The sequence below is a fragment of the Onychostruthus taczanowskii genome, unplaced genomic scaffold (genome assembly GCF_017590055.1).
Source record: "Onychostruthus taczanowskii isolate IOZ18803 unplaced genomic scaffold, ASM1759005v1 scaffold106, whole genome shotgun sequence".
In the NCBI taxonomy this organism is placed as follows: Eukaryota; Metazoa; Chordata; class Aves; order Passeriformes; family Passeridae; genus Onychostruthus; species Onychostruthus taczanowskii.
The window spans coordinates 1543345-1570870 of NW_024497186.1; the positions used below are offsets into that span (position 1 = coordinate 1543345).

At 57.7% G+C, this 27526-nt stretch overlaps 3 protein-coding genes across 15 annotated transcripts; 1 reads left to right on the plus strand and 2 right to left on the minus strand.

The window, feature by feature from the left end:
* Window positions 1-3709: 3709 nt before the first annotated feature.
* On the minus strand, window positions 3710-8106 carry LOC121342012 (ectoderm-neural cortex protein 1-like). Of its 9 annotated transcripts, none has more exons than XM_041416068.1 (3): window positions 8042-8106; window positions 5140-6945; window positions 3710-4231 (listed from the first exon to the last, which is right to left on the minus strand). In XM_041416068.1, exon 2 carries the CDS (start codon window positions 6928-6930, stop codon window positions 5161-5163), a length of 1770 nt encoding a protein of 589 aa, XP_041272002.1. In that variant the 5' UTR covers window positions 6931-6945; window positions 8042-8106; the 3' UTR covers window positions 3710-4231; window positions 5140-5160. The 9 variants fall into 9 exon arrangements, with proteins under 9 accessions (XP_041272002.1, XP_041272066.1, XP_041272010.1 ...); XM_041416132.1 differs by having other exon boundaries at window positions 5140-6940; window positions 8030-8097; XM_041416076.1 differs by having other exon boundaries at window positions 8030-8080.
* Window positions 8107-9757: 1651 nt separating this feature from the next.
* Window positions 9758-13488, minus strand: PEX11G (peroxisomal biogenesis factor 11 gamma). 4 transcript variants are annotated; one of them, XM_041416161.1, is made up of 6 exons: window positions 12727-13488; window positions 12073-12249; window positions 11808-11986; window positions 11609-11659; window positions 10644-10787; window positions 9758-10079 (listed from the first exon to the last, which is right to left on the minus strand). In XM_041416161.1, coding segments are annotated over exons 1-6 (957 nt in total). In that variant the 5' UTR covers window positions 13132-13488; the 3' UTR covers window positions 9758-10078. The 4 variants fall into 4 exon arrangements, with proteins under 4 accessions (XP_041272095.1, XP_041272085.1, XP_041272076.1 ...); XM_041416151.1 differs by having other exon boundaries at window positions 9758-10784; XM_041416142.1 differs by having other exon boundaries at window positions 9758-10787.
* Window positions 13489-16607: 3119 nt separating this feature from the next.
* On the plus strand, window positions 16608-27256 carry ARRDC2 (arrestin domain containing 2). Of its 2 annotated transcripts, none has more exons than XM_041414864.1 (8): window positions 16608-17052; window positions 23951-24017; window positions 24108-24255; window positions 24594-24696; window positions 24953-25209; window positions 25322-25481; window positions 25725-25876; window positions 25962-27256. In XM_041414864.1, the coding sequence occupies exons 1-8, from the start codon at window positions 16797-16799 to the stop codon at window positions 26013-26015; spliced, it is 1197 nt and encodes a 398-aa protein (XP_041270798.1). In that variant the 5' UTR covers window positions 16608-16796; the 3' UTR covers window positions 26016-27256. The 2 variants fall into 2 exon arrangements, with proteins under 2 accessions (XP_041270798.1, XP_041270790.1); XM_041414856.1 differs by lacking the exon at window positions 16608-17052 and adding an exon at window positions 22344-23083.
* The last annotated feature ends 270 nt before the right edge of the window (window positions 27257-27526 follow it).

The following is a 27526-nucleotide window of genomic DNA, read 5'->3' on the forward strand; positions in this document are numbered from 1 at the left end:
GAGCTCTTGTGCAGCTGTTTCCATGTCAGAGTTGTAGGAATTGTTTCCAGGAAGAAAAGAGGAGCCTGGATCAGGGAGATCCAGGGTTAACATGGCCTGGAGGGATCCCTGTAGCACAGATTCCCACTGGGAACTGCCCAGCTGCAGCAGCCCAGAGCTCAGCAGAGGCAAGTTGAAATCCTGGGCAGAATTTGCATGTGTTAGAAGTTCGGTGCTGCTCCAGCCCTGCCATCCATGTTCAAAGGTGTGTAGGTGTTGCTATGTTCAGTTTTTGCCACAACAGCAGGGCAGACATTCCTTGGGGATTGCAAACACCTCGCCTGGCAGTGGCACTGATAACGCTGTCACTCCTGTGAGAGACACGGAGGGTGTGATTTCAGGCAGGGTGTGACTTCAGGACACACTGGCGGTGCCTTCAGAGCTGCTGCCTTGCTCACACCGATATTCCAGCAGCTCCGCCCTGCCTTGTCTCCCTCTCCAATCTGTAGCTAATTAACCCGAAACCCAAACCACATTCTTTCTGTGGATGAATCAGCCGAGGCCATCGGCAATGACCAGCTTTATGCTAAACTTCCCTCTTTCATGTGGGTGAGACAAGGCTGATGGTTCCCATACGTGCATCTGAGATTCATCTGTGAGCCAGATGCTCGAGGACAAACATGCACAAAGGATATTGGCTCCACAGTGTGCTCCAGCAGTGGGAATGTGCTGCTTGCTGCCTTTCCCTTTCCTCAGCCCTGTGACTCAAATCCGGTTTCATTTCTCATCCCAGCGATGGGGCCAGCCCAAGGCTCAGCAGATGAGGGATGTGGGGCCTGTCCTGCGTTGTTTGCTGCTGCTGTGCCCGTGGGATCTGGCAGAGGATAAAAGCCAAACCCTCCTGGAGCTGGCAGGGCTGGAGCATGCGACACAGGGTCCTCAGCTCTGGGACTGTCACAGGCACTGGAGGCTCGGACAGGGCAGCATCACCTTGTTTTGGGGCTCCTTGACTTTGCACAAGGGCCTGGAGTGCCAGGACACAGGGAATGGCTTTAAGCTGAAGAAGGGCAAGGTTAGATGGGATATTGGGAAGGAGTTGTTCCCTGGGAGGGTGGGCAGGCCCTGGCACAGGGTGCCTAGAGCAGCTGTGGCTGCCCCTGGATCCCTGGCAGTGCCCAAGGGCTGGGGTGGGATTTGGAGCAGCCTGGGACAGTGGAAGGTGTCCCTGCCACGACAGGGGTGGCACTGGATGGGCTTTGAGGTCCCTTCCAACCCAAACCATTCCATGATTCCCTGTGCACAGGACCATGAAAACTCCTTGCTGGCAGCACTGTGGATGTGCCTCTCCCGTGTCAGAGCAGCAGCTGATTCATTTCTCTGTGTGGAACACAGTGTCTTGCTAGACCTGAAGCCATCCCAGATGACTACACATGAAATGCAGATCTGCCAGGGAAGTTCAGGTGTGCAATGTCCCTTTTCCCTTCTGGAATATTGGAAATCATTAACAAAGTCACACTGTGCATAATTACAACTTTGTTTTTCCTTGGCTGCCATGAATTATCATTGTAACAGTTCCTTTCTAGATGTGAGATGGGTATGCTGCAGAACATTTTCATGATCCATATCTTAACCACAAAGGGGAATTTCTGAGCCACTGCTGTGCTTGGAAGGGAGAAAATCCACAATGCTGTCTTGGTGCTCTGGCAGCAGGAGCTGCTGAGCAAGAGGCACCTACAAACCCAAGCAGCAATTCCCTTAAAACCAACCCTGTCTGTCTTGTGGCCAGGAGGGAGGTGGGTCAGTCTGATGCCAAGCTTCTCTGGCTGTGGTGGCTTCTAAGCTTTGTGTGAGAAGAAGAACATCCCATGGGACAGTGATATCAAACTTGGATTGTTTTGCCTTTGAGCCAGTATTGCCCATGTGGCATCACATCTTTCAGGTGTGACTCTGGGCTGGGGTCTAACTCCAGCAGCTGGAGGTGCAGACACAAAGTGGGGGTCTGGGCTAGGAGAGGTCAGCATCACCTTTGAGGGATGCTGAGATTCTAAATGAATTCCATTAATTCACAAGGATTTCTACCCAGCAACCAAATTCACCTCTAAAACAAATTCACCTACAGCTCAGCTGGCCTGAACCTCCTGGCCCTGGCACTGAAGCAGTGAGTGGATCCAGGCATGGAAATGTCAAACTGGGAAAACTGGTCTGTTGGGACAGCTCAGCACACACCAGTGATGCTCCCTGCTTTTCCCCAGGGTACTCCGGGAGCTGGGGGCTGGTTCCTGCCAGGAGGAGGTGGAGCTGGAGGGACAGGACGGGGCTGTGTGCCAGGTGAAGGAGGATGAACCGAAGCCATGCAGCCCGGGCTGGCTTTGTTCTGCCTTTGCTGCCCGCAGCGGGGAGGCACCGCGGAGCATCCCAGCCCAGCTGTGCTTGGAGCGCCGGTTTTCCCTGAGAGGGGGCTGGATTAAAGAGGGAACAGCAGCAGCAGAGCTGGGACTCGCTCCCCCAGCTCAGAACAGCCGAGCCTGGCTCAGATAACGCCCAGGCAGACGGATCCGTGCTGCTGGAAGCTGCTCCATCCCCGGAGCGGGAGGCGGATGTGGCGCGGAGCCAGCGTTTATTGCTTGGCAGCACAAACAAAACAGCTGCTGCTGCTCAAACGGCCGTGAATGAAACCTCCGCTCCTCCGGCTCCCTGAGCACGGTCGGACTCTGTCCAGCCCTCGGGAGTAGCTGGAGATGTAACAAAGGTGAGGCGGCTCCTGGCTGGATAACAGGGCTGGAGACGCTTCCCGACAGCTGCTGGTCCCAGCAGAGTCCTGCGCTGTGATTTTCCCTTCTGGCAAGGCACAGCCAGGCTGGGAGCTGCTGGAGGGTTGGATCCCATATCTTAACAGCCTTTTCTCATCAAAAGGAGTCTGTCTCCCTGCTGCTGCCTGTGTGCTCCAGGTGGGCTGTGGGCTCCTCTCCCTGCAGCCTGACAGCTCCCGTTGGGGCTCAGTCAGCAATGGAGAGGAGGCACAACAAGGGTGTGTGAAAAAAGGCCCAGCCTGGGGGCTGAAAATGGCAAAATAATCATTTTTCAGAATGAAAATCAGAAAAGGGGGTGAAAATGAAGCTGATGCATCTGCTCCAGCCCCCAGCAGCAGGGCAGCTCCCTTCCTCCCCATCCTGCCAGCTCTTGCCTGTGCAAGCAGCTCGGAAGAGTTGTGACATTGATTTATTTAATTCTGAAATAATGGATCACACCCAAACCATGCTTCTGTGGTGAGACAGTTGGTTGTACCTTTGGTGCCTGTTTCCTCTGACCATGCTGGTTCCTGTCTCACCTCCTCCCCTTAATAGAGCTTTTCTTTCCCAGGCACTGCCTCCCCTCACCTGGAGCACGGCCTGGAGTACACAGCCCTTCCTTTGGGACAGAAGGGGCAGCACCTTCTCCTATTCTTTTGGATAGTGAGGAAACCCCACTCTGTGGAGAGTGATCAGGAAAAGGGAAGAGAATACCTTAATCTTTGAAGTTTTGAAGAGATTTGTGTCTCCTTCAAAGCTAGAAGGCAGTGTGAGATCTGAGCTCAGTCCCAAGTTACAAAGACACAGGAAGAGCTGAGCCCTTGATTTGGACTGCAGCAGGGAATGCTCCTCACTGTTCTACTAAATATGGTCTCAAGTGTGGGCTGGGAAAACCTGCACCTTAAGCACACAGAACAGGCAAGGGACACGGTGGATTTTATTCAGATTTATTGAAGCAGCTCCAGGCTGAGTAATAAACACACAAAACTGCTGTATAAAAAAGAAATAAATGTGCAGAACCAGCCCTTGGGCAAAGTACTGTCACATGTTCTGACACTCCAGGCTACTGCTTGGGTGCTGCAAGTCCCAGCAGTGCAATCCTGCAGCTGGTCAGGAGTGTCCTTTCTCCTTTCTAGCATCACTGAAACCAAAATAATCCCTCTGGTTCCTGCTCTGATATCACACAAGTTAGGAGAACACTTGGAAACCTTTTGCTCTCTCGAGGGACAGCACAAGCTGTCAGTCCAAGGAGCTCCCTCTGTGCCTGTCCCCTCCCTGGCCTGACCAAGGGGATGGATTTGCAGAAGCAATTTCAAAACCAAAACCCAGTTGCCTTGAGCCCTGCTGGTGCTGATGGCACCCAGCTCACAGAGTTGCCAGGTGGGAGGAGGTGCTCCTGCTGCCCGTGTGTTCCATCTGGATCCTCAGTCAAGGGAGGCACTTGGCAAAATCAGGTGTGAAACCTGTGGTGCAGAGCAGAGTATTGTGAGACCAGGGCACAGCAACCCCAACCCCTCTCCTCAGGCCTCAAATCCCAGAGAAATCCCAGCAATGCCTGCTGATTTCCCTTTACAGCCAGGAATTTTCTAAAGGTATCACTGGATATTTTATTACAATACTTAATTTTATTTAGACAGCACGACTCTTGCAAGGAGAAAAGGAAAACCCTGCAGGGTCTGTGATTCACTGGCATAGTTTCTGCCAAAAGCCTTTAGAAAGATTTAATTCCAGTTGCAAATGTTGAAAGTCAATCTCTGTGTAGCAAAAAAGCAATGGCATGAAAGGGACACCAGGGAATAATTAGAAGCAGAGAAACCCTGTGTTTATACATAGACAAGGCTTGTCTTATAAATGCAATTACCCACCATTCTGGGACCAAATCCCAGCTATAATCTTGTTCTGGCACCAGCTCACAGCCCTGGCGTCCCACAAGACATTTGGGTGCCACTGGCAGATTAAGCGTGGCACCAGGAGGAGGAGGCTGTGCTAAAAGCAGCAGCCGGAGCCGGTGGCACCACGGGGTCTGTCCCAGCTCCTGCAGACAGCCTGCCTGCAAAAACATCGGCTCCTCCAGCCTCCCGACCCAGGCACGACACCCAATCCCTGCACACAGCATTCCCCAAAATCTTTGCACGGGCCAAGATGCCAGGTTAAGAGTCTTGTTATTTATACTGATCTTCTCCCTGCAGTGCTTCAGCACCTAGAGAGACCTGCTCCCTCCTGCAGGGCTTTTAGATCCCACACCACCAGCCTGGAAGTTTTGGAGCTGATACTCACACAAGGCTGTTCTCTAGGACAACTCCAGTCCAGAGCCACGTGCATCTGCCCCTGAAATTTTAACCTGATACAGAATTGACCCACAACTATTTACCTTCCAGGTCCCTGGCCACGCTCAGGCCGACAGGTACTTCCAGGTGCTGACGAAGGCGGTGGGGATGAGGGAGTAGGGCACCGTGGTGACGCTGCTCCAGCTGTCGGACGAGGGGTCGTAGCAGTCCAGGGTTTTGCAGCGCTGAGCCCCGCAGTAGCCCCCCACCACGTAGAGCCTGTTCCCCGAGGTGACAGCGCGGCAGCTGATGCACTTGGCCGTGACATCCCCAAACTTGGACCACTGGAAGGTGTCGCTGTGGAAGCGGTAAGCGGAGCTGGCGGAGAACTCCGTGTCCCCGCCGATGACGATGACGTGGCTGCCCACCACGGCGGCGGCCGTGTAGCGCCAGGGCTGGGGGCAGCTGGCGGGCACCGTCCAGCGGTTCTGGCAGGGGTCGAAGCACTGCACCTTGGGCAGCTTGTTCTGGTTGGCGCTGGTGCCCCCGAAAACAAACAGCTTCATCTTGGCTCCCACCACGGCAGCGTTGCTCACGCCTTCCCGGAGAGGAGCCACCAGCGACCACTTGTCCAGCTGAGGGTCGTAGTGCTCCACCTGCTTGAGGGACACGGAGGGAGAGGCCGGGAAGGCCCCGCTCATGGCCGTGTGACCCCCCACCACGTACAGGCAGTGGTCCAGCTCGGCGGAGCCGTGGCCAAACCGCGCCACCAGCATGGGAGCAGCTTTGGCCCACTCGTCGTGGAGGGTGTCGTACACCCAGACGTCCCTGGAAGCGCCGTTCTCGGAGCCCTTGCCGCCGGTGATGTAGACCTTGCAGCCGATGGCGCAGGCGCTGCACTCCTTGCGGGGGCTGGGGATGTCGGCACGAGGGATGATCTCGCTGGTTTTATGGTCCAGCATGTAAATCTTGTCGCACATGAAGGTCTGGCCCCCGAGCAGCAGCAGGGCCTGGCTGACCTTGCGGGGCCGGGCGCAGCACCCCGTCACCAGGCCGTCGTTCTGCAGGATCTTCATTTTGCAGCGCACGGCGTCGGCCACGATCTCCTCCCCCAGCTTGTGGCTGGTCACCAGCTTCTCACAGGCCACCTGCTTCCGCAGGTAGGACTCGGGCAGCAGGGCCAGGCGGACGGAGCGCAGCAGCTCGGGCAGAACTTCGTGGCGTCGGGGCAAATCGTAGCGGATCCAGCCTATAACGGCTTCGTAGACCAGCGTCTCATCCTCCACCTCCAGCTCCTCGCTCTCCACCAGCTCCAGCAGCTTGTCTTTGGGCAGCCGGAGGAAATCTTCAGTCTTGCAGAGCGAGGTGAAGTTGGCCAAGGCCATCCTCCAGGACAGCTCCAGCAGCCGCTCGCAGCAGTGGGCATCGGAGAGCAGCAGCATGTTCAGGCAATTCCCAGGGTAGAGATTCTTCTCCAGAAAGTCAGCCGAAGCATCCCGGATATCCTGGAACTGCAGCATGTCCCCGGCCTCCAGCAGGGACTCGGCGTTCTCCTCGTTGATCAGCACCCGGGCTGAGTAAGCGTAGTCCAGCAGCAGCTCCAGCACCTCGGGGTGCAGCGAGTCGTGGAAGTTGACCTCGCCATCTCTGCTCTCCTTCAGGCCCCCGCTGAACATGGCGTTGAAGTAGCGGCTGCAGGCGGCCAGGACGGCGCGGTGGCAGGGGAAGCTCTGGTTCCCCGCCCGCAGCACCACGTCGGTGAAGAGGTTCTGCTGGCGGAGCAGGTTCAGCTGGGTGAGGAGGCTGTCGGCGTGGCCCGGTTTGTGGAAGAGGTGGATGTTCATGGAGCCGGAGCTCGAGCGGGATTTCCGGTTCTCGTGGCTGCTGACGGACATAGTGCTGAGGCTGCTCTGCGAGGCAAAACCGGCGAGTCAGCACGGGCAGCGCGGTCCCGGGCCCGCCACGGCCGGGGCTGCGGCGGGACGGCGGCCGCGGAGAGGAGCGCGGTACCGGCCGGTAACGGGAGCGCGGTGGGGCCGTCCCGAAACGGGGCACCGGGAGCACCGGTCAGCTGCGGGGCACCGACCGAAACGGGGCACCGGGAGCTCCCGGACCCGTGCAGCGCACGACTCCGCCGGGCCTCACGCAGTGCCGGGGAGGGGGAGATGTGCGCTCCCGGTGATGCCCGTGCCCAGCCCGCCCCGCGGTCCCGCACCCAGCTCAGGGGTCCCCCACCCGGCTCCGCTGTCCCGGGCCTGACTCGGTTATTCTGCACCCGGCCCCGCGGTTCCTCACCTGGTCCCGCACCCGCCCCGCGGTCCCACACCTGGTCCAGCTGTCCCGCACGGTTCCCCCTATCTCGTACCCGGTCCGCACGGTCCCCGTTATCCCGCACCCGGTTTCGTACCCGGTCCCGCACCCGCTTCTGAACTCGGTCCCCCACTGTCCCTGCTATCCCGTACCCGGTCCCGCATCCAGTTCCGCACCTGGTTCCACACCCGGTGCCGTACCCGGCCCCACACGGTCCGCGCTATCCCGTACCCGGTGCCGTACCCGGCCCCACACGGTCCGCGCTATCCTGTACCCGGTGCCGTACCCGGTTCCGTAGCCGGTCCCCGCTATCCCGTACCCGGTTCTGTACCCGGTCCCCGCTCTCCCGTACGCGGTTCCCGTTCCCAGTTCCGTACGGGGTTCCGTGCCCGGTGCCGCCCGGTCCCCGCTATCCCGTACCCGGTGCCGTACCGGTTCCCGGTCCCGCCCGGTCCTCGCTATTCCATACCTGGTTCTCATACCCGGTTCCGTACTCGGTTCCCGGTCCCGCCCGGTCCCCGCTATCCCACACTCGGTTCCCATACCCGGTTCCGTACCCGGTTCCCTGTCCCGCCCGGTCCCCGCTATCCCACACTCGGTTCCCATACCCGGTTCCGTACCCGGTTCCCTGTCCCGCCCGGTCCCCGCTATCCCACACTCGGTTCCCATACCCGGTTCCCATACCCGGTTCCGTACCCGGTTCCCGGTCCCGCCCGGTCCCGCTCCGCTCCGGCTCTGCCGCCGCCCCTCCGCCGCCGCCGCGTGGCCGCCCCGGGTTGGCCCCGCCCCCTCCCTCCCCGCAGCCAATCAGCGGCCGCGGCGCTCTGTACTCTGCCTTTGTGAATGGCAGGCGGGGCCAGCCGTGCGCATGCGCCGCTCGTTCACCCCGCCCAGCCCGCGGGCGGCGTGGCCGTATCCCCTCCCCACGTGCGTGGGGTCCCCGCTGTCCCCCCGTGTCCCCCCGTGTCCCCCGGGCCCAGCATCGCGGCACGGCCCGGGCCCAGCCGCGCCACGGGGCCGGGACGGCGGATCTGAGGCTCCCGAGCCTTGCGGACGGAGCCACCCCGCCATAAAGGGCCATAAACGGGGCAGCCGCGCTGGGACCGGCAGCGCCTGCCCGCGGCCTTTGGATCCCGGCTGCTGACAAAGGCAGGGCACGGCCGAGCGAACCAGCCCTGCTCAGCAACGTTCTCCTGCATGGAGCCCCCTCCGAGCTGTGGAGCCCGGCCCACCATCGGCACCTCCAGCAGCGGGGCAGGCTGCTTTCCTGGCCAAGGGAAGGAACTTCGCCCTCTCGCAGAGGCCACATCAGAAAAGAGAAGAAAACCACCAAGTTTTGTGAGAATCGGGTCTGCATGCATAAGGTCTTGTGCTAAAAATAAGCGAGTGCTGCCCTGGAGAGGCAGCAGCAGCCAGCACAGGTGTTTAAACACTGTGTGTCAGCAGGGATCAAAACCACCTCAAGAAAAAATATACAAATTCTAGAAATTCTGAATTACCCAATTTTGATTTATCTCTGCACGTTCCAGCTTTACCAGCTGCAAAATAAGGTTATTTATTGAGGAGCTGATGAAGCAAATGCACTTAGAGCAGTTTACAGTGTCCTTTCTCTACATTAAAATTAATGCATGGTTAAGAGGTTTATTAATTTGGCATCAGAGGTTATGCAAAGTTTCTTGTTTTTTTTTTTTTTAATTGGTAGAGCTACAATCGTCCTGTATAGCATTAGTATTAATACTATAGTATATGAATACCTAATGGTATTGTCCTGTGCTGAGCAGTACAGTGAGTCCTGGAGGAATGATTCAATGGGGTTAAGAACACAAATCTGATTTATTATTAAAAACCACTAAACTGCAGCAGGAGCCACCACAGTGGGTGACAGGAGCAGGCAACAGCCAGAGGACCTGGGTGCTCCCCCTGCTCAGGCAGAGGGCTGAGGAAAGGAGAGAATCAACAAGAGTCTCCTCCATAAGCCCTGAGTTGCACCAAATCCTGTCAGTGTGGCAGCAATTCCCCAGCACAACTCAGGGACACTGCAGGGTGAAGGTCCAGATAAACACCAAGGACAGGGCAAAGGATAAAGAGTATCCAGGCCTCACTCTGCTCTTTGAACACAGGCAGGCCACAGCTCCCCGTGCCAGGCCACAAACAAGCCCACAAAGCAAGGTCAAAGCTCCTGGAAGTGCAGCATGTGCCGTGCTGGGGGCAGGGACACGCAGAGCAAGCACAACTCTTTTCAAATTCATTTCCATGGCAGTCAGGCAGGGGCTGGGAATTACTGCAGCAGGAGGAAGGCTGGGGACACCTGTGGAGCTGCAGCTCACACAGCACTAATGCTTTGGAGCTTTCCAGAACCAAAGATAAAGAACTTCTCCCTGTTATCAGGAGGAATGATCACTCAAGGCCACCTTTGAAGCATTTGTGTCGTTTATTATTGGCAACGCCCAGAACTGTAACTGCAAACCCCACCTCGGCATCGGTTTGATTGCTCCTTTGAAAGGTGATTAATAAATTTCCTGCCTTTTTTTTTTTTTTTTTTTTTTTAAATAAAAAAAGGTCGGCGGCTGCCAGAGCCTGGTGGAAGAGCTCCACCCGGTGGCATTCCACAAAGGCACAGCCGGAGCCTCAGCTCTGGGGGAAGTCTCCACTTCCAACATTTCTCCTTAAACGGGCAAGGCAGGCTAGGAAGGTCCATGCTGCTTCCAGCGGCAATTTCCTGCCCCTCTCACCTCTAAGGAAACAAAACGGTCACAAACAGCACCAAACAACAGCCCTGCTGGCTCCTGTCTGAGCCCAGACACCTGCAGAACTCCCAGGACAGGGGTCCCATCCTGGCTCCGAGTGGGAGCTCCCAGGATTCATCCCTCACCAGTTCTCTGTGACAGAACCGTGGCCACTGTGCTCCTTTAAGTGGCAGAAAGCACTGGCAGGTTGCATTTGTCTTTTGGGACAGATGGAAGCAACTCTTTCCCCCTCAGTTTTACCCATTGTAGGAGATCTTTGATTTTCAGAGGATTCACCTGAATTATTTCTCTGATTAAGAGTGATAAAAATTACAGCTGCAAACAATCCACTCTGCAACAGGAATCTGGATTCCAGTCCTGATTGTGGGATATCTGGAAGGACAATCATCAACCCAGGAAATCACCAACCCTGCCTCACTAAAGGCACTTTTACCATGTGAAAACTGGGCTTGTGAAGCTCAGTTCTGGCTTAAGCAGCTTCAGAATTTGCTCCTCTTGATGCCTGGTAGATTCCAATCAGGGAGGAGATGGTCCCCAGGAGTCCTACTAACCATGGAGGGAACTTTCCTGCCCAGAGGAATCCTGGGGGCAGCCAGTGGATTGCGTTGGAGAGATCTGCTGTGTCCATGAGGATGCTCAGAAGCTCAGCCTTCACCTGGGCTCTCAGCTGCTGCTGCCTCTGAGGTGAAGTGCTGCTGGAAGAAAAGGAGATGTCAGTGACAGTCTGTCAGATTAATCCCTTTTCTGACCCAGAGATGGGGCAACTGAGAGGTGTTTTAACAACTTTTGTTCCATTTTCAGTCTCATGTGAAGGGTGAGACAATACAGATGTTGTAATTCACACCATCACAATCAGAAATTAACTATTTCCTAATTACAGTACACTCTAAGTGTTTCTTGGCCTATCAGCCTTTACCACACCATGCTGTAAATGCCTCAAAGCCAATAATCTAAAATTACCCCTCGAGGGTCCTACTACAATGAATCTTTCATTGTTCTATTTCTCCAAAGTATCTAATCTTATTGACAAAACCATCCTCTGAAACTTGTTTCCAGCTCCATTTCTCTCTCAGCAACGTCTGTCCCATTCCATGGTCTACAATCCATTTCCCACATGAGTCCAGCATGTCCTCAGAGCTGGGATGGCTGCAGATGACAACTGGCAGGTGTGGGTAAGTTACAGGAGGGATGGAGAAGGACTTTGGAAAAGGGCATGGAAGGACAGGACACAGGGAGTGGCTTCCACTGCCAGAGGGCAGGGCTGGATGGGATCTTGGGCAGGAATTGTTCCCTGGCAGGGTGGGGAGGGGCTGGGATGGAATTCCCAGAGCAGCTGTGGCTGCCCCTGGATCCCTGGCAGTGCCCAAGGGCTGGAGTGGGATTTGGAGCAGCCTGGCACAGTGGGAGGTGTCCCTGCCATGGCAGGGGTGGCACTGGATGGGCTTTGGGGTCCCTCCCAACCCAAACCACTCTGGCATTGCACGATCAGCTCTACAGCCACAGAAGGAAATCATACCACTTGTGCTGACTCAATTTTCTTCTTAACTGGAACAAGATCCTCAGGGATCTGAAAAGCACAGAGTTATTTCTCCTACAGCACCAAACAGGAGGAGCTTCTTTTTTTTTTCCTCTTGCACTAACAGCTCCAGCGAGGAAGAGCACCTCCCCCAGCTGTGCCACAGCCCGGTGCCAGGGCAGGACCGTGCCCACCGTACCGCAGGATGCCCAGGAGCAGGGCACAGCCCCACAGCGCCGTGCTCCGCGTCCACCACTTCTGGGAGGCGGCGCGGACGATGCCGACATCCGCGGCCCACGCCAGGTGCTCGCAGGGGTAGTAGAGCTGGTTGGCCGCGTTGCAGAGCACCGAGAGCCCCCTCACCAGCGCGTCCTCGCCCTGCGGGGAGCGGCACAGAGCGGCGCATGGGGCACGGCGGCGGCGGGGCCGGGGGGGCCGCCCGGGAGCCCCGGGGCCGCGCTCACCTCGGGGCCCAGCCCGTAGCTGCAGCTGTGCCGGAGCATGGCCAGGTCGTCGAAGAGGCGCAGGGCGGTGCGGCAGGAGCTGAGCTGGGCAGAGGCGGCCAGGAGCCCCCCGGGCAGCCCCGCGGGGCCGGGCAGCGCTGCCCCCGCCAGCTGGCAGCCGTAGGACAGCGCCCGGAGCTGCGGGGGCACGGCCCGCTCAGCCAGCCCTGCTGAGCCTTTTGCTCTCTTTTCCTCCTTCTTTCGTTCTCTTCTCCTTTCTTTAATTCACCTCTTCAAATTCTCTTCCCTTTACCCACCCGCACTGCGCTGTGCTCCGGCACTCCCCGTTTCCATCCCGTCATTTACCGGTAAAACTTGGATTGTTTGTGCCCCCTCCGCCTTTTGTCGTTCCTTTCCACCACCGAGCACTTACGAATCGCTCAGGTGCTCCCTTCCCCTTAACGGCGGGTCGCTGCAGCAGAGTCGGGTCCCGTCGTTCACCGCCCGGTACCGGAGAGCTCAGACCCCACTCACCGAGCCCGCTACTGGAAGGCTCAGACCCCCTCTCCATTCCCCGCCCGGTACCGGAAGGCTCAGACCCCCTCTCCATTCCCCGCCCGGTACTGGCGGGCTCGCCCCCCACTCCCCCCCCGGTACCCGCGGGGGCGCCCCCCCCGCCCGGTCGCGGCCCCGGTGCGTCTCCAGCGCGGCCACGAGCCCCCAGAGCGCGCCCGCCGCCATGGCAACACTTCCGGGTGTGAAGTCACGTGCGGACGCGGGGCACGCCGGGAAGGAGGCGGAGTCGTCGCCATGGCAACGCGGCCTGGCTGCCCCGCGGCCCAGCCGGACCCTGCCCGGGGATGGTGCCCGGCCGGGGATGGTCCCCGGCCGGGGATGGTCCCCGGCCGGGGCTGGGTCCTGCTCTCCGTGCCCCTCACGGCCTCCGCACCCCTCCAGCGAATCCTCCGTCCGCCCTTTTCTCACCCTCAGTTTCCCCGTTCTGGGGTTCCAGGCCGGCCCCGCCTCTGTGGTGATGCTGAGCCGGGCCGGGGTTGGTTCCGAGAAATCTGGGAAACCCATCTTGTAGAGACCCTTGCGGACGGCGGCCCTCGTTGTGCCCCGACGGTCCTGAGTTCACATGCACACAGATCTCCACATCACCTGGAGACAGGAGATCTTCCCCTGTGCCCCCTGTAGGGACCTGCCAGCCCCCGGCTGAGTGCTGGGACGGGAACATTCCGTGTGGAGACAGAAATGGGGCTCTCTCCATCCTCCTACACCTGTACTCAGCACATGGATCCCACCCGCTTCCTCTGGGCTCCAATGGGTGCAGAGGCTGGGCACAGAGTCACACTCACACTGCTGCTAATGAAAGCTCTAAGAACTACTGGGATATTTTGCCTTTTTATAGCCGAGTATCACAGAATCCCAGAATACCCTGAGCTGGATCCCTCAGGGATGCTCAGCCCAGCCCCTGTCCCTGCACAGCCACCCCAACAACCCCACCCTGAGCATCCCTGAGAGTTCCTAGAGCTCTGGCAGCCTTGGGGCCGGGACATTCCCTGGGGAGAACCTTTTGATTAAATCAGGGCCACTCCCAGCCAAGCTTTTGCTGCTGGACTTGAGATCCTTGTGGGTCCCTTCCCACTTGAGATATTCAGTGATTCTGGTTGTTCTGCACTTGCTGTATCCTCAGATGCTGCAGTTTCCCCACCTGATGCACCACATCCTTGTCCCACAGTCTCGTGACTCACCTCACTGGTGTCAATCCCTTTGCTACTTCCTTACGTAAAATGAATAAAATTAATTATTTCTGGGACATGAATCAGTGTCTTGATCTTTCATCATCGCTACATTTGTTTTTAAAAGTTGTTTTACATTTATTTTTGGGAGGAAGGAAAGGATTTTGATCAAAAGCTGTGCTTATGCAACCTCAGGAAAGGATGTGGTTAGAGCTGGTCATGGAAGGCATTAAGAAAATCCTCCTCTGACGCTGCCTCCTGTTTGTCCAGCAGTTCAGAGAGAGGTCCCTTCATGCCATGGATTGGTGTTTAAGCCATTTGATTTGCTAAATCAACACATGGAACAGATCATAGCTGAATTGGTCTTTTCCTTGGCCCTAAACTTCTGGAGCAGCTCCATAACTACCATATGGAGTGATGTTCCCATAACTGCCATGTGAATTTCTTCATCTGCCTCCTTACCCTGAGAGTTGTTTTCTGTTTGGGTGAGGGTTTTGAGCAAAGTGCTGATGGCAGAACTGGCCTTTTCCTGTCAGCAGGGGAAATGCACATAGCTATCTGTGCCTGCCTCCTAATTTACTGCCTGGAATTTAATTTTTATTTTGATTCCATCTGTCAGCAGATGAAAGTTCTGTCAGAACCATGCCAGCCATGCTGGTGCCACGCAGGCAGCAGAGGGACTCCCCAAAGACGTGCCACAGCAGGCACAGCCTTAAGAGGCTTGGATTAACCACAGGGGAAGTGGGTTTACACCCAGCACTCCCCTTGGAGTGTGCTCCTGAGCTACTTGAGCTGGACCAGTGAGCACCAAACCCTGTCTGCTCCAGCCTCACGTGGGAGCAGAATTGTAGGTGAGAAATATTTTGAAGGGAGAGGAAGGACAGACAACCAAATCCCTAAGCCAGGGAGCGTTGGAGGGAGGTAGAAGGGGACTGAGGTCCCCCACAGAGGGTCAGAGGAGGAAAATTGTCATGGCTAGAGGTGTCCAGGCAGGGTAGACACCTCTGCATCACCTGCAGAGAAAGCTGAGCATGTGCCAGGTACCGGAGACAGAGGATGCTGCAGCTGCCCTGGTGGGGTGACTCTTTAGGTAACAACACTCAGATCTTGGGGCTGCCAGGCTCAGTGGTGCCAACTGCCCCTTTCTCAGCCCCATCCAGTGAGCTGAGAGCTGTTGTGTCTCCTCAGATGAAATGCTCATCCCGGGGCTGCCCAGGAGGGCACAGAACCTCTGTGGGGCTGAGCAGAGAGGCGAGTTCACGCCCAAGCCCACAAGCCCCCTGAAATCCAAAAGGCAAACTCCCGAGGGAGCTGTGTCCCCATGCGGACCCTGGCAGAGCCCTGTCCCCAGAGGAAGGTGATGTCCTCCCTCCTCCAGCAGCTGCTGACGCACTCTGAGCTGCCTACACGGCGTGGGATCTCAGAGCCGTCCCTGTGCTCCGCTCTTGGCCCGGCTGTGTGTTGTCACAGGGAACATCTATTTCTCAGATTGAATGAGGACACAAGGAGGTGTTGTGACAGCAAGAATAAACACTAGGAGATTAGCCCAAAGGCGTGGGTGACACATCCCTCAGCATGGCAGGAGCCATGGCGCCTCTGGGCAGGCCCCGGCGTGGAACAGAGCAGGTGGGGTAGGGGAGGCACAGAGGAAGGGCAGGAGATCAAACAGAGCGAGAGGCACCACCAGGGCTGCGTGGGGGATGGGATATTCCCTTATTTTCTGTTTGGATTTTGGTGTCAAGGCCTGCAACCAAAGGTCAGTGAACAGTAGGACAGCGAGGCAGCTCTGGCCAGCTTGTGATGAGTGGGCTGTTTTCCTGGAGGTGAGCCCTGTGTTTTTGTAGAGCTGGTCACTCACATGGACTTCCTGACTGCTGAGCTTGCACTAACTCTGTTTGGGATCTAGGTGTGTTCCAGAGGGATCAGCGGGGGCTGGCCAGCCCCCTCCCTTGGGGGTTGAGCGAGCAGGGTGGCACAGCTGCCACTTGAGAAGCTTTTCTCAGCCTTTTCATGCACATGGCTTTGATTCCTCGCGACCCTCTGAGCACGGGGCTAGTGGAGTTTCACAACTGCTTCACTCTGTGTGTGAGCAGTGCCCGGGCCCACGAGCCTCGTGCTTTCCTTTATGGATTTGACTCTTTATTTTTCAGGAATGAGACAATCTCTGCTCCACACGTGCTTCAAAGGAGCCGTGCACTCACATCCTCCAAGTGCACACAGGCACTCCCATCAGTCCCTCATGCCAGCACGTTGTTAAACACCTCCAGTCAAATACCTCACTTGCAACATTTGGTGGAGTAACAGGGACTTGCATCTGCTCCAGGTCTGCCCCATTACTTTGATGTGACCCTGAGGTGGCATTGCCACCTGTGCTGCTGCAGGAACAGCCACGAGGAGAAGTACTGGAATCACCCTTGGAGGCACCAGCTGGCTGGAAGAGCTGTTGCTGGGAGTCCCTGTGATTATTCACATTCTTTTTCACGTGGATTTTAGTGCAACTTCACACACAGAAAGCAAAGCTGGTTTTTGGAGTGAGGCCCTCTGCTTCCTGAGCTCCTCTCCCATTCCAGCAGTGCCCCAGGAATGCCTGAAGCAGGAAGGCCAAAGAGGCTTTCTTTGATTGCCCGCTGTGTGAGATCTGCCAGCACGCTGGCAGTGTGTGTCACCCCTCCCTGCCAGCGCTGCCACCAGCACGTCCCGGTGTCACGTCGCCAGTGTCTGTGACTCAGAGATAAGATGGAGGCACGTTTTTTTCTCAGTTTAAAAACACGTCCCTCGTCACCACAGGACATCGTCAGCCTCACGCACATGAGGCCAACGCTGAAGCATCGCTGCAAAGCAGGGCCTCAGCCCAACCCCCGGGAAGGCCTGCAGGGTGGGGCCAGCCAGGAACCGCGATAAATTCAGGAATTTTGGTGTAGCCTTTGCTCTTCCTCCTTTCCCTGGAAAGCTGCAGGCAGGCACCATCCTCCCGGAGCTGCGTGGGCAGCGTGGGCAGCAGCCATGCAGCCGCCGGGGCGGGTGCGGAGGCTGGCGGTGAGGCTGGAGGACGGCCCGGCCCATGGCGGTGGGGAGCTGCTGCACGGGCGGGTGCAGCTGGAGCTGCGCGGGGCGCTGCGCGTGCGGGCGCTGGAGGTGTGTGCCCGGGGCCTGGCCACCGTGCACTGGCTGGAGAGCCACAGCATCGGCCTCAACATCGTCTACCGGGACTATACAGCCTGCCAGACCTTCCTGTACCGCCGCCAGCAGCTCATCTCCGGTAAGGCCGTGGCACGGGGGGGGTGGCTGTGCCAGGGTGTGGGGTTGGGATCTCCTTGGGTGGGTCTGTGTGCCAGGGGATGGGATTGGTACCCTCTTGGATGAGTATGTGTGCCAGGGCGTGGGGTTGGGACCCTATTGGACGGGTCTGTGTGCCAAGGCATGGGACTGGAACTGCCTTGGGTGGGTCTGTGTGCCAGGGCACAGGATTGGAACCCTCTTGGATGGGTCTGTGTGCCAAGGCATGGGACTGGAACAGCCTTGGGTGGGTCTGTGTGCCAGGGCACAGGATTGGAACCCTCTTGGATGGGTCTGTGTGCCAAGGCATGGGACTGGAACAGCCTTGGGTGGGTCTGTGTGCCAGGGCACAGGATTGGAACCCTCTTGGATGGGTCTGTGTGCCAAGGCATGGGACTGGAACAGCCTTGGGTGGGTCTGTGTGCCAGGGCACAGGATTGGAACCCTCTTGGATGGGTCTGTGTGCCAAGGCATGGGACTGGAACAGCCTTGGGTGGGTCTGTGTGCCAGGGCACAGGATTGGAACCCTCTTGGATGGGTCTGTGTGCCAAGGCATGGGACTGGAACAGCCTTGGGTGGGTCTGTGTGCCAGGGCACAGGATTGGAACCCTCTTGGATGGGTCTGTGTGCCAAGGCATGGGACTGGAACAGCCTTGGGTGGGTCTGTGTGCCAGGGCACAGGATTGGAACCCTCTTGGATGGGTCTGTGTGCCAAGGCATGGGACTGGAACTGCCTTGGGTGGGTCTGTGTGCCCGGGGATGGGATTGGCACCCTCTTGGATGAGTATGTGTGCCAGGCTGTGGGGTTGGAACCCCCTTAAGTGAGTCTGTGTGCCAGGACATGAGATTGGGACCCTCTTGAATGGGTCTGTGTGCGAGGGCATGGGTTTGGGACCCTCTTGAATGGGTCTGTGGGCCAGGCTGTGGGGTTGGAACCCCCTTAAGTGAGTCTGTGTGCAAGGACATGGGTTTGGGACCCTCTTGGATGGGTCTGTGTGCGAGGGCATGGGTTTGGGACCCTCTTGAATGGGTCTGTGTGCCAGGCTGTGGGGTTGGAACCCCCTTAAGTGAGTCTGTGTGCAAGGACATGGGTTTGGGACCCTCTTGGATGGGTCTGTGTGCGAGGGCATGGGACTGGAACTGCCATGGTGTTGGGTTGGGACCCTTCAGGCTGCAGGTATCCCTTGAGAGGAACCTCTGCCCTGTGGGTGTTGCTGACCCACTCAGGGCTGTTTGCCCTTCTTCTCACCTTGGCCAAGGGTTTCTCTCTCTGCTGCTGGTTTCCAGGAGGCTGCTGGCAAAGCCAGGGCTGGTGAGCATCAGGGATTTGTGGCTTTTGTTGTGTTTGCACAGGGAAGAGCAAACACGAGTGTCTGTTCACAAGTGTGGAAAGAGCACTTAGTGCTTCAGCCAGTGTTTGTTTTTGGGTCCCTGATGCTGGGACCGCGTGCCCAGCTGGCACGTTGCTTAGATCTGCTGCAAGAGGACAAGCCACTTGCATGCCACAAGCCATTCTTTGTGTGCTTGGGATGAAATGATCCAGAGCTGAGGGATATGGGATGTCTCAACTGTCCATCCACTCATTAACTCTGGCTTTTCTTAGGAACATGCATGTCTTTTATCCTCCCCTCCAATAACAGTGTCACAGCCATTCCTCTGTTGCTTTTCCTCCTCCTTTCCCTGTTTCTCATGGCCTTGTTACTAGCTGTGGCTGGTTGCCCTGCCCTGGAAATGGCTGTAGGAATTAGGCTGAGGGCATTTCATTGTGTCAGTGGCCCAGAGATTGGTGCCAGCCCAATCTGGCAAATGTAGATGTTACAGGAATAAACTGGAGGGATGGAAAGAGAATCTGAGTTGACTTCCTGGAGGTGTTCCTATCTCTGGACTGTACTGGGAAGGTAATTTTCTCTATTTCTGGACAACTGTGCCCTGCCATCTGCTCCAAACACCTGCACTGCTCTGTCGTTTTTGTCTTTTGGCAGCAGCTCTTCCATGCTGTGCCTAAGGATGTCCCCTTGGCAGCTGCACCTCTACAAAGTGTCCAAATGACAATTAAGGCCTTGCCCTGAAGTGGAGGTCCTGAGCACTTGGTCATGCAGTACTTGGTCCATGTCCCGTTAGCTCTGAGGTGACAGGGTGAGTTTTATCCTCCACTATCCCTGCAGGGAACGTCTGTAGGGAAGCCACAAGCTGCTGCTAGCACCTTCAGATTCTGCTGCTGGGACTGTGTGCTCCAGGAGCCCCTGGAGCCATCTGGGGAAAGGCACTTGGCCAAGGGCTGCAGGAATTGCAGGAGCTGCTTGGCCTCACAGGCACCCTGCACACCTGCAGCTCAGAGCTGATGGTTCCTGCCCTCCCTGACTGCACAGGGAGTGCTGAGCAGAGAGCAGAGCCTGACTGCACAGGGGCTGCCTGGGGGGCAGAGAGCCTCACCAGAACTTGGGTTTTATTGTCTCTGTCCGTACACAGATTCCTTTTCTGCCTTGTGAGAGGGACACGTGTGATCACCGGGGCGTTTTACAGGAATGAACAGCAGAGAGGGGCTGTCCTGCAGCCAAAATAACTTCCTTTGGATCCTGCTGTCCCCTGTTCTGTCCCCACCAGCAGCGTGAGGGCCTTCCTGATGTCAGCTGGTGAGAAACGTGCCACCATCCGACAGTCAGTCCCTGTGACTGCTCCTTTCTTGCTGCTTCTCCACGAGATCAGCTGTGTCTGCGTGGTGTTTAAAAAATGCAGGTTTTGTCATGGTAACAAGGCAGTGCAGAGGAGGGAAGCCGGGCACAGATAAGCGCCCTCCCTTCTGCTCTCCCCTCAGCTGAGTTTATCTGCAGTTTCCTGGCAGGGTGGTGAGTGCTGGCACTGGGGTGCTGCGCTGAGAGACAAGAAAAAAGTGTGCAAGAAGGATGTTCAGGCAGGGCCTTTAAACGTGTGTTGTGTAATCATCTGAGAGAGGGAGCAGGGGGAGAGGAAAAGACAGGGTGTTCATGGGCAAAGGCAGCAAAAGGAGAGGCCTGGACTCTTCTGCATGAGATGATGGGAGGATAGGAAACATAAATAATTGTTGTGCAGTGATCTTTTCTCTCCGAGGATCCTGCAGCACTTCCCAAAGGTGTAGTTCCTGCCCTGGTGAGAGGCAAACATCCAGAAGCCATTTTATTTTCATGGAGACATCCAGGAGAGTTATGGCATCGGGGCTCTCCTTCCTTTGTGGGGTGACCCCACCTTGTCCATACACAGCATACAATCTGGCAGGGATGGGACTGGTTCCTCAGCCTGGAGCACGTGCTTGTGCCAGGCTCTGCGTTGTCCCATCTCACCCCCGTCCTGGGCTGCTGCCTTACCCATTTACCTGCTGCATTCCCTTCTCTCCGGAGCCTCGTGTGACTCCGGGCTCGGTGGGGAGAAGCCACCAGGTCGCAGCAGCAGGTCAGGAAAGGTGCAGCCCCCCCATGAGCCGGGCAGGGTGTCAGCTCCTGCTGGGAGCAGCTCCTGCCTGGCCAGACTCTAGATGGGGCTGGAGAGTTGGAGATGGTGCCCTGAGTGCTGTGCCCGGCCTGGCTGGGCTTGCCTTGGGCACCTGGAAGGAAAACCCTTGGCTGTGCTCCCCACCTGGGGATCGCAGGAGAGAGAAGAGACCCTCTCTGAGTGTGGGGGTCCCAGAGGGGTCAGGGAGGGGCTGTCCTCCCTCCCCACGTGGCACAGCGAGGGACAGCCAAGGGCATCGCCGGCACTGCCATGGGAGGGAGGTTTGGTGTGGTTTGGTTTGGTTTGGTTTGGTTTGCAGGGATCCGCATCCCGTGGGTGAGGGCTGAGTCACGGCCCAGGGGTGTGTGCCGGGAGGAGGAGGAGGAGGAGCAGGATGCCAAGCAAAGAGAGGGGCCCAGCCAAGGCTCCAGCCCCTCTCAAGAGCCTCCCCACCTCTAATGTCACTGCAGGGACACCAGGCACCTTCCCAGAGCCGGTGTCAGCAGTTAACTCGTGCTGTGACGTGCCTTCCTTCCTCCTTTCCCTCTCCCTCGGAGCTTTTGGTATGATTCATGTTTGCCCGTGGCAGCAAATGGCCGTGCACATAAAACAAACCACAGCCCCCTTCCCCTGGGGAGGGAGACAGACAATTCCAGTCCGGCCTTGGAAACAGCTAAAGCAGTGCCAGGCTTCAGCCCAGCTCATTTTTTAAGTGGCTGTGATCAGCCGAGTTCAGCACAGCAGGTCCTGCCCGGCATGGCTGGGAGCAACTCAAAAATCCCCAAAACTCAGGCAGCCAAATGCTGAGTAACGTTTTTAATGCCTGTTCTGTCTTATCCCCGCCCTGCCGGGGGTGCAGGGCTCTGGTGCTCGGCAAACATGACAGCCATCACCAAAGTGGAAGTTTCTAAGGCTTATTAACCCTTTTGGAGGGCACAGATTCCTCTCTCCTCCCTTTTACAACATCTCAGGGCGCTGCTGCTGATGGTGACGTCCCCCCTGGGAATCACCAGTTCCCAGTTTCCACATTTTCACCCCGGCATGGAGCGAGTCCCTGAGCTGCTCCTGCCCATGCAAGTGGAATTTATCACTCAGTTTGGGACACCAGTCCCAGCAGGATCTGGTGGAAAACTGGCGCTCGCCTGGTTAACAAGCTCAGGGAAGAGGATTGCTCACCCTGTCGTTGCACAAGCTGAACTCCAGCCAGTTCTTGATTTCTTAGAACTGAGTGAAGCGATGTCCCAGGCATCCCCGCGTGTCAGGAGCCCAGATCCAGCTGTGGCCGGTTCCGAGCCCTGGGAACAGCTCTTGGGGAGGGAAGGATGTGGGTCAGTGTGGGGTGTGGCCCTCGGCTCTGGCCTGGGGGCACTGGAAGGAGTGAGGAATCCCCCCTGGCCACAGCTCATGGCTGTGACTCTGGGAATGGGGATTCTGGACAAAGATGGGCTGGGATGTCAGGATTGGAGTTGCAGGGGGAGTTTGAGGGGCAAGGATGGGGATTTTGGGGGGCAAGGATAGAAGCTGGTGAGGGAGCTTGAGGGGCAAGGATGGGAGCTGCAAAGGAGATTTGGGGAACAAGGATGGAGGTGGAGGGGACATTTGGGGGGCAAGGATGGAAATTAGAGGAGGGCTTGGAGGTCAAGGACGGGGATTTTGAGAGGCAAGGATAGGGATTTTGAGGTGCAAGGTTAGGAGCTGGAAGGGAGTTTGAGATGCAAGGATGGGAGCTGGAAGGGGATTTTGAGGATCAAGAATAGGAGCTGGGAGGTACTTTTGGGGGGCAAGGATGGCGTTGGAGTTGGAGGGGAAAATTTTGGGGGTCAAGGATGAAGCTGGAAAGGAAATTTGTGGGGCAAGTACCGAAGCTAGAGAAGGGCTTGGGGCCGAGGATGGGAGCTGCAGGGAGTCCTGGGGGGCACTGAACGGCCCGGCAGCAGACAGGGAGTGTCCCCCCGAGCCTGGCGGTGCTCGGCCCCTGCCCAGCCCACGCTCCCGCGGCGATGGCTCGGTGCGGCACCGGGATAAATCGGAGAGCCCGGCTGGGACCGGACACGGCACGGCACGGTCCAACCCCCCCGGGGCGCTCTCGCCAGCCGAGGGGCCGATCCGCACATGCTCCCTGCCTTGTTTTGCAGAGCCCGGCGGGGCCGGCCCGGCCCGGCCCGTCCCGCCCCGCCGGGGCCTCCCCCGGCCGCGCCGGCCGCTTAAAGCCGGGCTCAGCCGAGCCGAGCCGGGTTGAGCCGCATCGCGCCGGTCGGGGCTGAGCAGCGTCATGATTTTCGATCGCCTCAAACGCTTCTCCATCGTGCTGGAGGGCGCGGAGCGGGACGGCCCGGCCGCCTTCAGCCCCGGGCAGGCGGTGTCGGGCCGCGTGGTGCTGGAGCTGGCGGCGGCCGCGCGGCTCGGGGCGCTGCGGCTGCGGGCCATGGGCGCTGCCCGCGTCCACTGGACCGAGTCCCGCAGCGCCGGCTCCAGCACCGCCTACACGCAGAGCTACAGCGACCAGGTGGAGTTTCTGAGCCACCGCGACACGCTGATGGCACCGCCAGGTACGGCATCCCCTGCCCCGGGGTAACGCCGGGGTGCGGCGCCCCCCGGTCGGGTGGGGGCACCGGGCACCCCAGGGGCTGAAACAGCGCGGGCGTGGGGCAGCCCGGACTGTTGGGTGCTCCAGACACCCCAGCCGGCTGAAATCGGGGTGCCTGGGGCCACCGGCGATGCTGGGTGCACGGCACCCCAAAACTGCAGGAGTCTGGGTGCCGGGGACAGCTCGACTGCTGGGTGCATGACACGCCAACAAGCTGAAATCTGGGTGCCTTAGGGACTGAGCGCTCTGGAAATGGGCTGTGGTAGTCCCTGCAGGCACTTCACGTTCTGGGTGCACCCTGAAATCTTGGGGTGCACATTTGGATGCTGCTGCTGTGCAGGGCACCTCGGCTGGGGACAATATTCCTCCTTTTCTCTGAGCTATTCATGGCAGGGAAGCAGCGTTGGAGAAGTGTGGAGGTTCAGGAGCTTGTTTTGAGCAGCAGGGGTTGGCCTAAATGAACCCTTCAGCCCTGGGCTGCAAACTCTTGAGGAGCATGGGGGCTTGGCTGGCCACTCTCCCTCCAGCTGGGCATCTTGGGCTCTCACTCCAAAGCTGTGAGGCAAGGTGGCTGCAGGCTGAAGCAGAGCCCACCTGGGGAAGCTGCCCAGCTCTCCGAGGAGGTGCCCCTGGGCTGTGCCTGTCTGCAGACGCATGGAATGCAGACAGTGCCCAGCTCTTGTGTCACAGCTGCTGCAGCTCAGCCCTGGCAGAAGCTCTGCTGTGCCCTCGTGCTGCTCCTTGCTGGGTGCTGCACACCTCTGTGACCTGCCTGGGGAGGAAGTTCTGTAGGAGGGAGCTAATCCTCCTCGATCTGTTCTGCCCACAGACAATGGTGAGGCCACTGTCCTACAGGCAGGAAAGCATGAGTTCCCCTTCACCTTCCAACTCCCTGAGTAAGTTGGCATTTTTGGGGGGAGAGGACATCTTGAAAATGAGTTTTTTTGAGCAAAACCCTTCTAAAATTGTTTGTTGCTTGTGCCCAGGACCCTGGTCACCTCCTTTGAGGGGAAGCACGGCAGCGTGCGCTACTGGGTGAAGGCCAAGCTGCACAGACCCTGGTCAACAGTGAAGAAAGCAAAGAAGGAGTTCACTGTGATTGAACCCATCGACATAAACACCCCTGCACTGCTGGTGAGCTCCCCCTGCTCCACCCCGGGGCTCTGACATCCAAAACTTACCCAGGAAGCCCACGGGAAGGTGTCTGCCTCCCCTTCAGCACTACAATGCAGGCCTGGTTTCCAGAGGGAATATTACCCCCCTGTAACTTGTGCCCTCCAGCATTACCTGGGCTGGGCAGAGGTCAGCTGTGCCTCTTTGGTGTTGGAAACTTTAATGCATTGCAACAGCTTCTTGCATCAGATACCTGAGAAGTTGCTGATGCTCCCCGGCAGGTTCTTGGTGCCAGGGAGGTGATTGCTGTGAGTTTCATCCTTAGTTACTAAATAGCCTAAATATTTTCCTTTCTCCAGGCTCCCCAGGCAGGTGCTAAGGAGAAACTTGCTCGTGCCTGGTACTGCAACCGTGGGCAAGTGTCTGTGACTGCCAAGATTGACCGAAAAGGCTACACCCCAGGTAAGACCAGGTGCTGGGACCCTTGACCCTCAGTGAGCCCAGAGGAGGGGGTTTGGGTCACTGTGAGCTGGCAGGAAATCAGAGAGCTTTAGTGTGTGCACCTGATGCAGGCAGCATCCTGGGATGCTCCTCCTGGATGAACCCGTATCCCTGTCAGACAGCGTGGCCAACCCTCTGTGGGCCTGTGCAGCAATTCCTTGAGGCAGGACTGGGCTCTGCCTCCCCTCCTCCAACGTGTGTGTGTCTGTTTTGGCAGGTGAGGTCATCCCCATCTTTGCTGAGATCGACAACTGCACGAGCCGCGCTGTGGTGCCCAAGGCCGCCATCATCCAGACCCAGACCTTCATCGCCCGGGGCACCAAGAAGCAGAAGAAGTCAGTGGTGACCAGCATCACTGGGGACCCCATTCCAGCCGGGAAGAGGGAGGTGTGGCACGGCCGGGCGCTGAAGATCCCGCCCGTGGGGCCGTCCATCCTCCAGTGCCGCATCATCCAGGTGGAATACTCCCTGAAGGTGAGGGGAGATGCAGGAGTCCCCTCCTGCCCAGCTCAGGGGAGATATCTGCCCCTTCAGACTGGGAAAACACCACCAAGCTGAGCTTCCCTGCTGCTCCCTGTCTCGGCAGGTTTGTGTGGATATTCCTGGGACGTCCAAGCTGCTCCTTGAACTGCCTCTTGTCATCGGGACCATCCCGCTGCATCCCTTCGGGAGCCGCACCTCCAGTGTCAGCAGCCAGTACAGCGTCAACCTGGACTGGCTCAGCACCATCCCGGAGCAGCTGGAGGGTGAGCATCTCCTTCTCCCTGGGATGAACCCTCTGATCAGGAGAGTGAGACACAAAGTTCTCTACTGGGCCAGTTTTGCTTTTTTTTAACGTAATTTTTTGGTTGTGGTGCTGAATCTCCTGGGTTCCGTCATCGGGGAACTGAGAGGCTTTGGGAAATAGTGGGTTTGAAGCCCTTTTTCCTGTGTGTCCCCCATTTATGGAGAGTGTTTGCTATTCCCTGATGGTTCTGCTTTCTCTCCAGCCCCCCCTGAGTACTCAGCAGTCGTGTCCAGCCCAGAGGCCGAGCAGAGCCTGGCTCCTCCGTGCCGCAGCGAGCTCGGGGACATCCTGGAGGGTCCCTTCTTCGCCTACATCCAGGAATTCCGCTTCCGACCACCTCCACTCTACTCCGAGGTGATTCATCCCTCTGGGCTGGGGGGCTGCTGGAGGCTGGCATGTGCCACTGCTGAGGTTTTTGACTCTGGCCTTGGCTCTGCAGGTGGATCCAAACCCCGCGTCAGACAGCATCCGCCCGCGCTGCATGACCTGCTGAGAGAGGCTGCGTGTGGCAGCGTGACGATCCCTGGGGATGGCAGCTTGCACCCTCACAGCACTGGGGTCTGGAAACGGGCACGTGACACCCCGACCCTGCTCACAGCTCTCGGCCACTCCTGTCGTGACTGTCCCCGGGCCCAGAGCCAGCGCGGTGCCGCGGCCCCGGCACGGGTAGGAGAACACGAGGGGCTGGCGGTGCGGAGCCAGGCAGGACACGCAGGTTCAGAACTGCCCCGGGATTTTGGGGTTAGAACAGGGAATTCGAGCCCAGATTGCTCTCCCCTTGCCTGCAGTGCAGAGCTCTGAAAACTTCTGTCAGCTCCTGGTGTGGAAAGCAGGAGCTTGGAGGCTTTCTCAGGATTACTGGAGAATGTTTGTTTGGATGGTGCTCAGGGTTGGGCCCCGGGGCGATGTAGGTGCAGCCCTTTACCTGCGGCTCACCAGACTGCAGCTCCCCAAGGCAGTGAAAGGTCCTTTTCTGGCTGGGTGAAGTAGAGGGCTCAGCCACTGCTGATACTCTTTGCCACAAGCCTGTGGGTACCTGCGGGGGGAATGGTTTGAGCCACGTAACCAAACTCTAAAGGCCTCCAAGGGCTGGTACAAGGACTTGGGGGATGAATTTATGATCTGTGGCAGTGTTTTGGTGCCATTTACTAAGAACAGAAAAGCTGGTTTGAGAGTGTCAGCACCTACCCTGCACAGTGTGCTGGTGCCTCCCCCAAGATGGGGCTGAAACCAACCCTCAAACTGTGGTACCAGCACAGGGGGCTGGAGCTGTGGCTGGTGGCCAAAGAAGAGAGAGGGAAGCCCAGTGTAAGGCTGGTGGCAGCCACAGGTGCTGATGGGAGGTGTGGAGTTGGGATGAATCCTTTAGGGCTGAGAGTCCTTGAGGCTGTGCCCATAGAGGGGTGAGGACACAGCAGCAACCCAGCTCACTGGGTGGGAACCAGCGTGGGAAGGGTGAGCTGGATGTTGTGGTCAGGAGCCAGGGGCTGACCCTGCTCACTGCAGGAGGACCTGAGCAGAGTTTGGGGGCTGAGGACCTTTGCATTCCCTCACTGAGACAATCCCTGGCCATGCACAACCAATGCCAGCGTGCCTTGGGCTCCGTGCTGGGGTTGCTCAGATGAGTCTTTTCTATCTGTGAACACTTTTGTAATGACCACTCTTTGTCTCTACTCTTTTTGTACTACTTTTTGGTGGGGAGTTTTTTTGTCTGAAATAAATTCTTTAAACCAAGCTGTTGCCTGGATAGTGTTCTGTTCCTCTTTCTGCTTCCCGTTGTCTGGAGCCATGCTGGCTGTTGGGTTTTGGGAGTGCTCCCTGCCCTCTCTTCACTGCCCTGCAGGCACCCAGCTGTGCCCAGTCCTGCACTGGGATTAACTGGGTCACTCAGCCAGCACTGCTCCCCACAGGTTTGGTCCTTTGAGCCTCCAGCTCCTCCACATCTGGGCAGTTTTGGCACTTTTCCCCTTACCTGGGATGCAGAGCTGTGAGCAAACCTGTTGT

What these genes read in the sequence shown, in the direction of transcription:
- PEX11G (XM_041416142.1), bottom strand. Translation starts at nt 13,131, where the DNA reads ATGGGTTTCCCAGATTTCTCGGAACCAACCCCGGCCCGGCTCAGCATC. An exon ending in ACCGGGGCCGCGACCGGGCG is followed by an intron (nt 12,250 to 12,726) that starts GGGGGGGCGCCC and finishes GTGCCCCCGCAG; the next exon opens with CTCCGGGCGCTGTCCTACGG. An exon ending in CTGCTCCTGGGCATCCTGCG is followed by an intron (nt 11,660 to 11,807) that starts GTACGGTGGGCA and finishes TGTGCTTTTCAG; the next exon opens with ATCCCTGAGGATCTTGTTCC.
- ARRDC2 (XM_041414856.1), top strand. Translation starts at nt 22,807, where the DNA reads ATGATTTTCGATCGCCTCAAACGCTTCTCCATCGTGCTGGAGGGCGCG. An exon ending in TTCACCTTCCAACTCCCTGA is followed by an intron (nt 24,018 to 24,107) that starts GTAAGTTGGCAT and finishes GCTTGTGCCCAG; the next exon opens with GACCCTGGTCACCTCCTTTG. An exon ending in TAAACACCCCTGCACTGCTG is followed by an intron (nt 24,256 to 24,593) that starts GTGAGCTCCCCC and finishes TCCTTTCTCCAG; the next exon opens with GCTCCCCAGGCAGGTGCTAA.
- LOC121342012 (XM_041416068.1), bottom strand. Translation starts at nt 6,930, where the DNA reads ATGTCCGTCAGCAGCCACGAGAACCGGAAATCCCGCTCGAGCTCCGGC.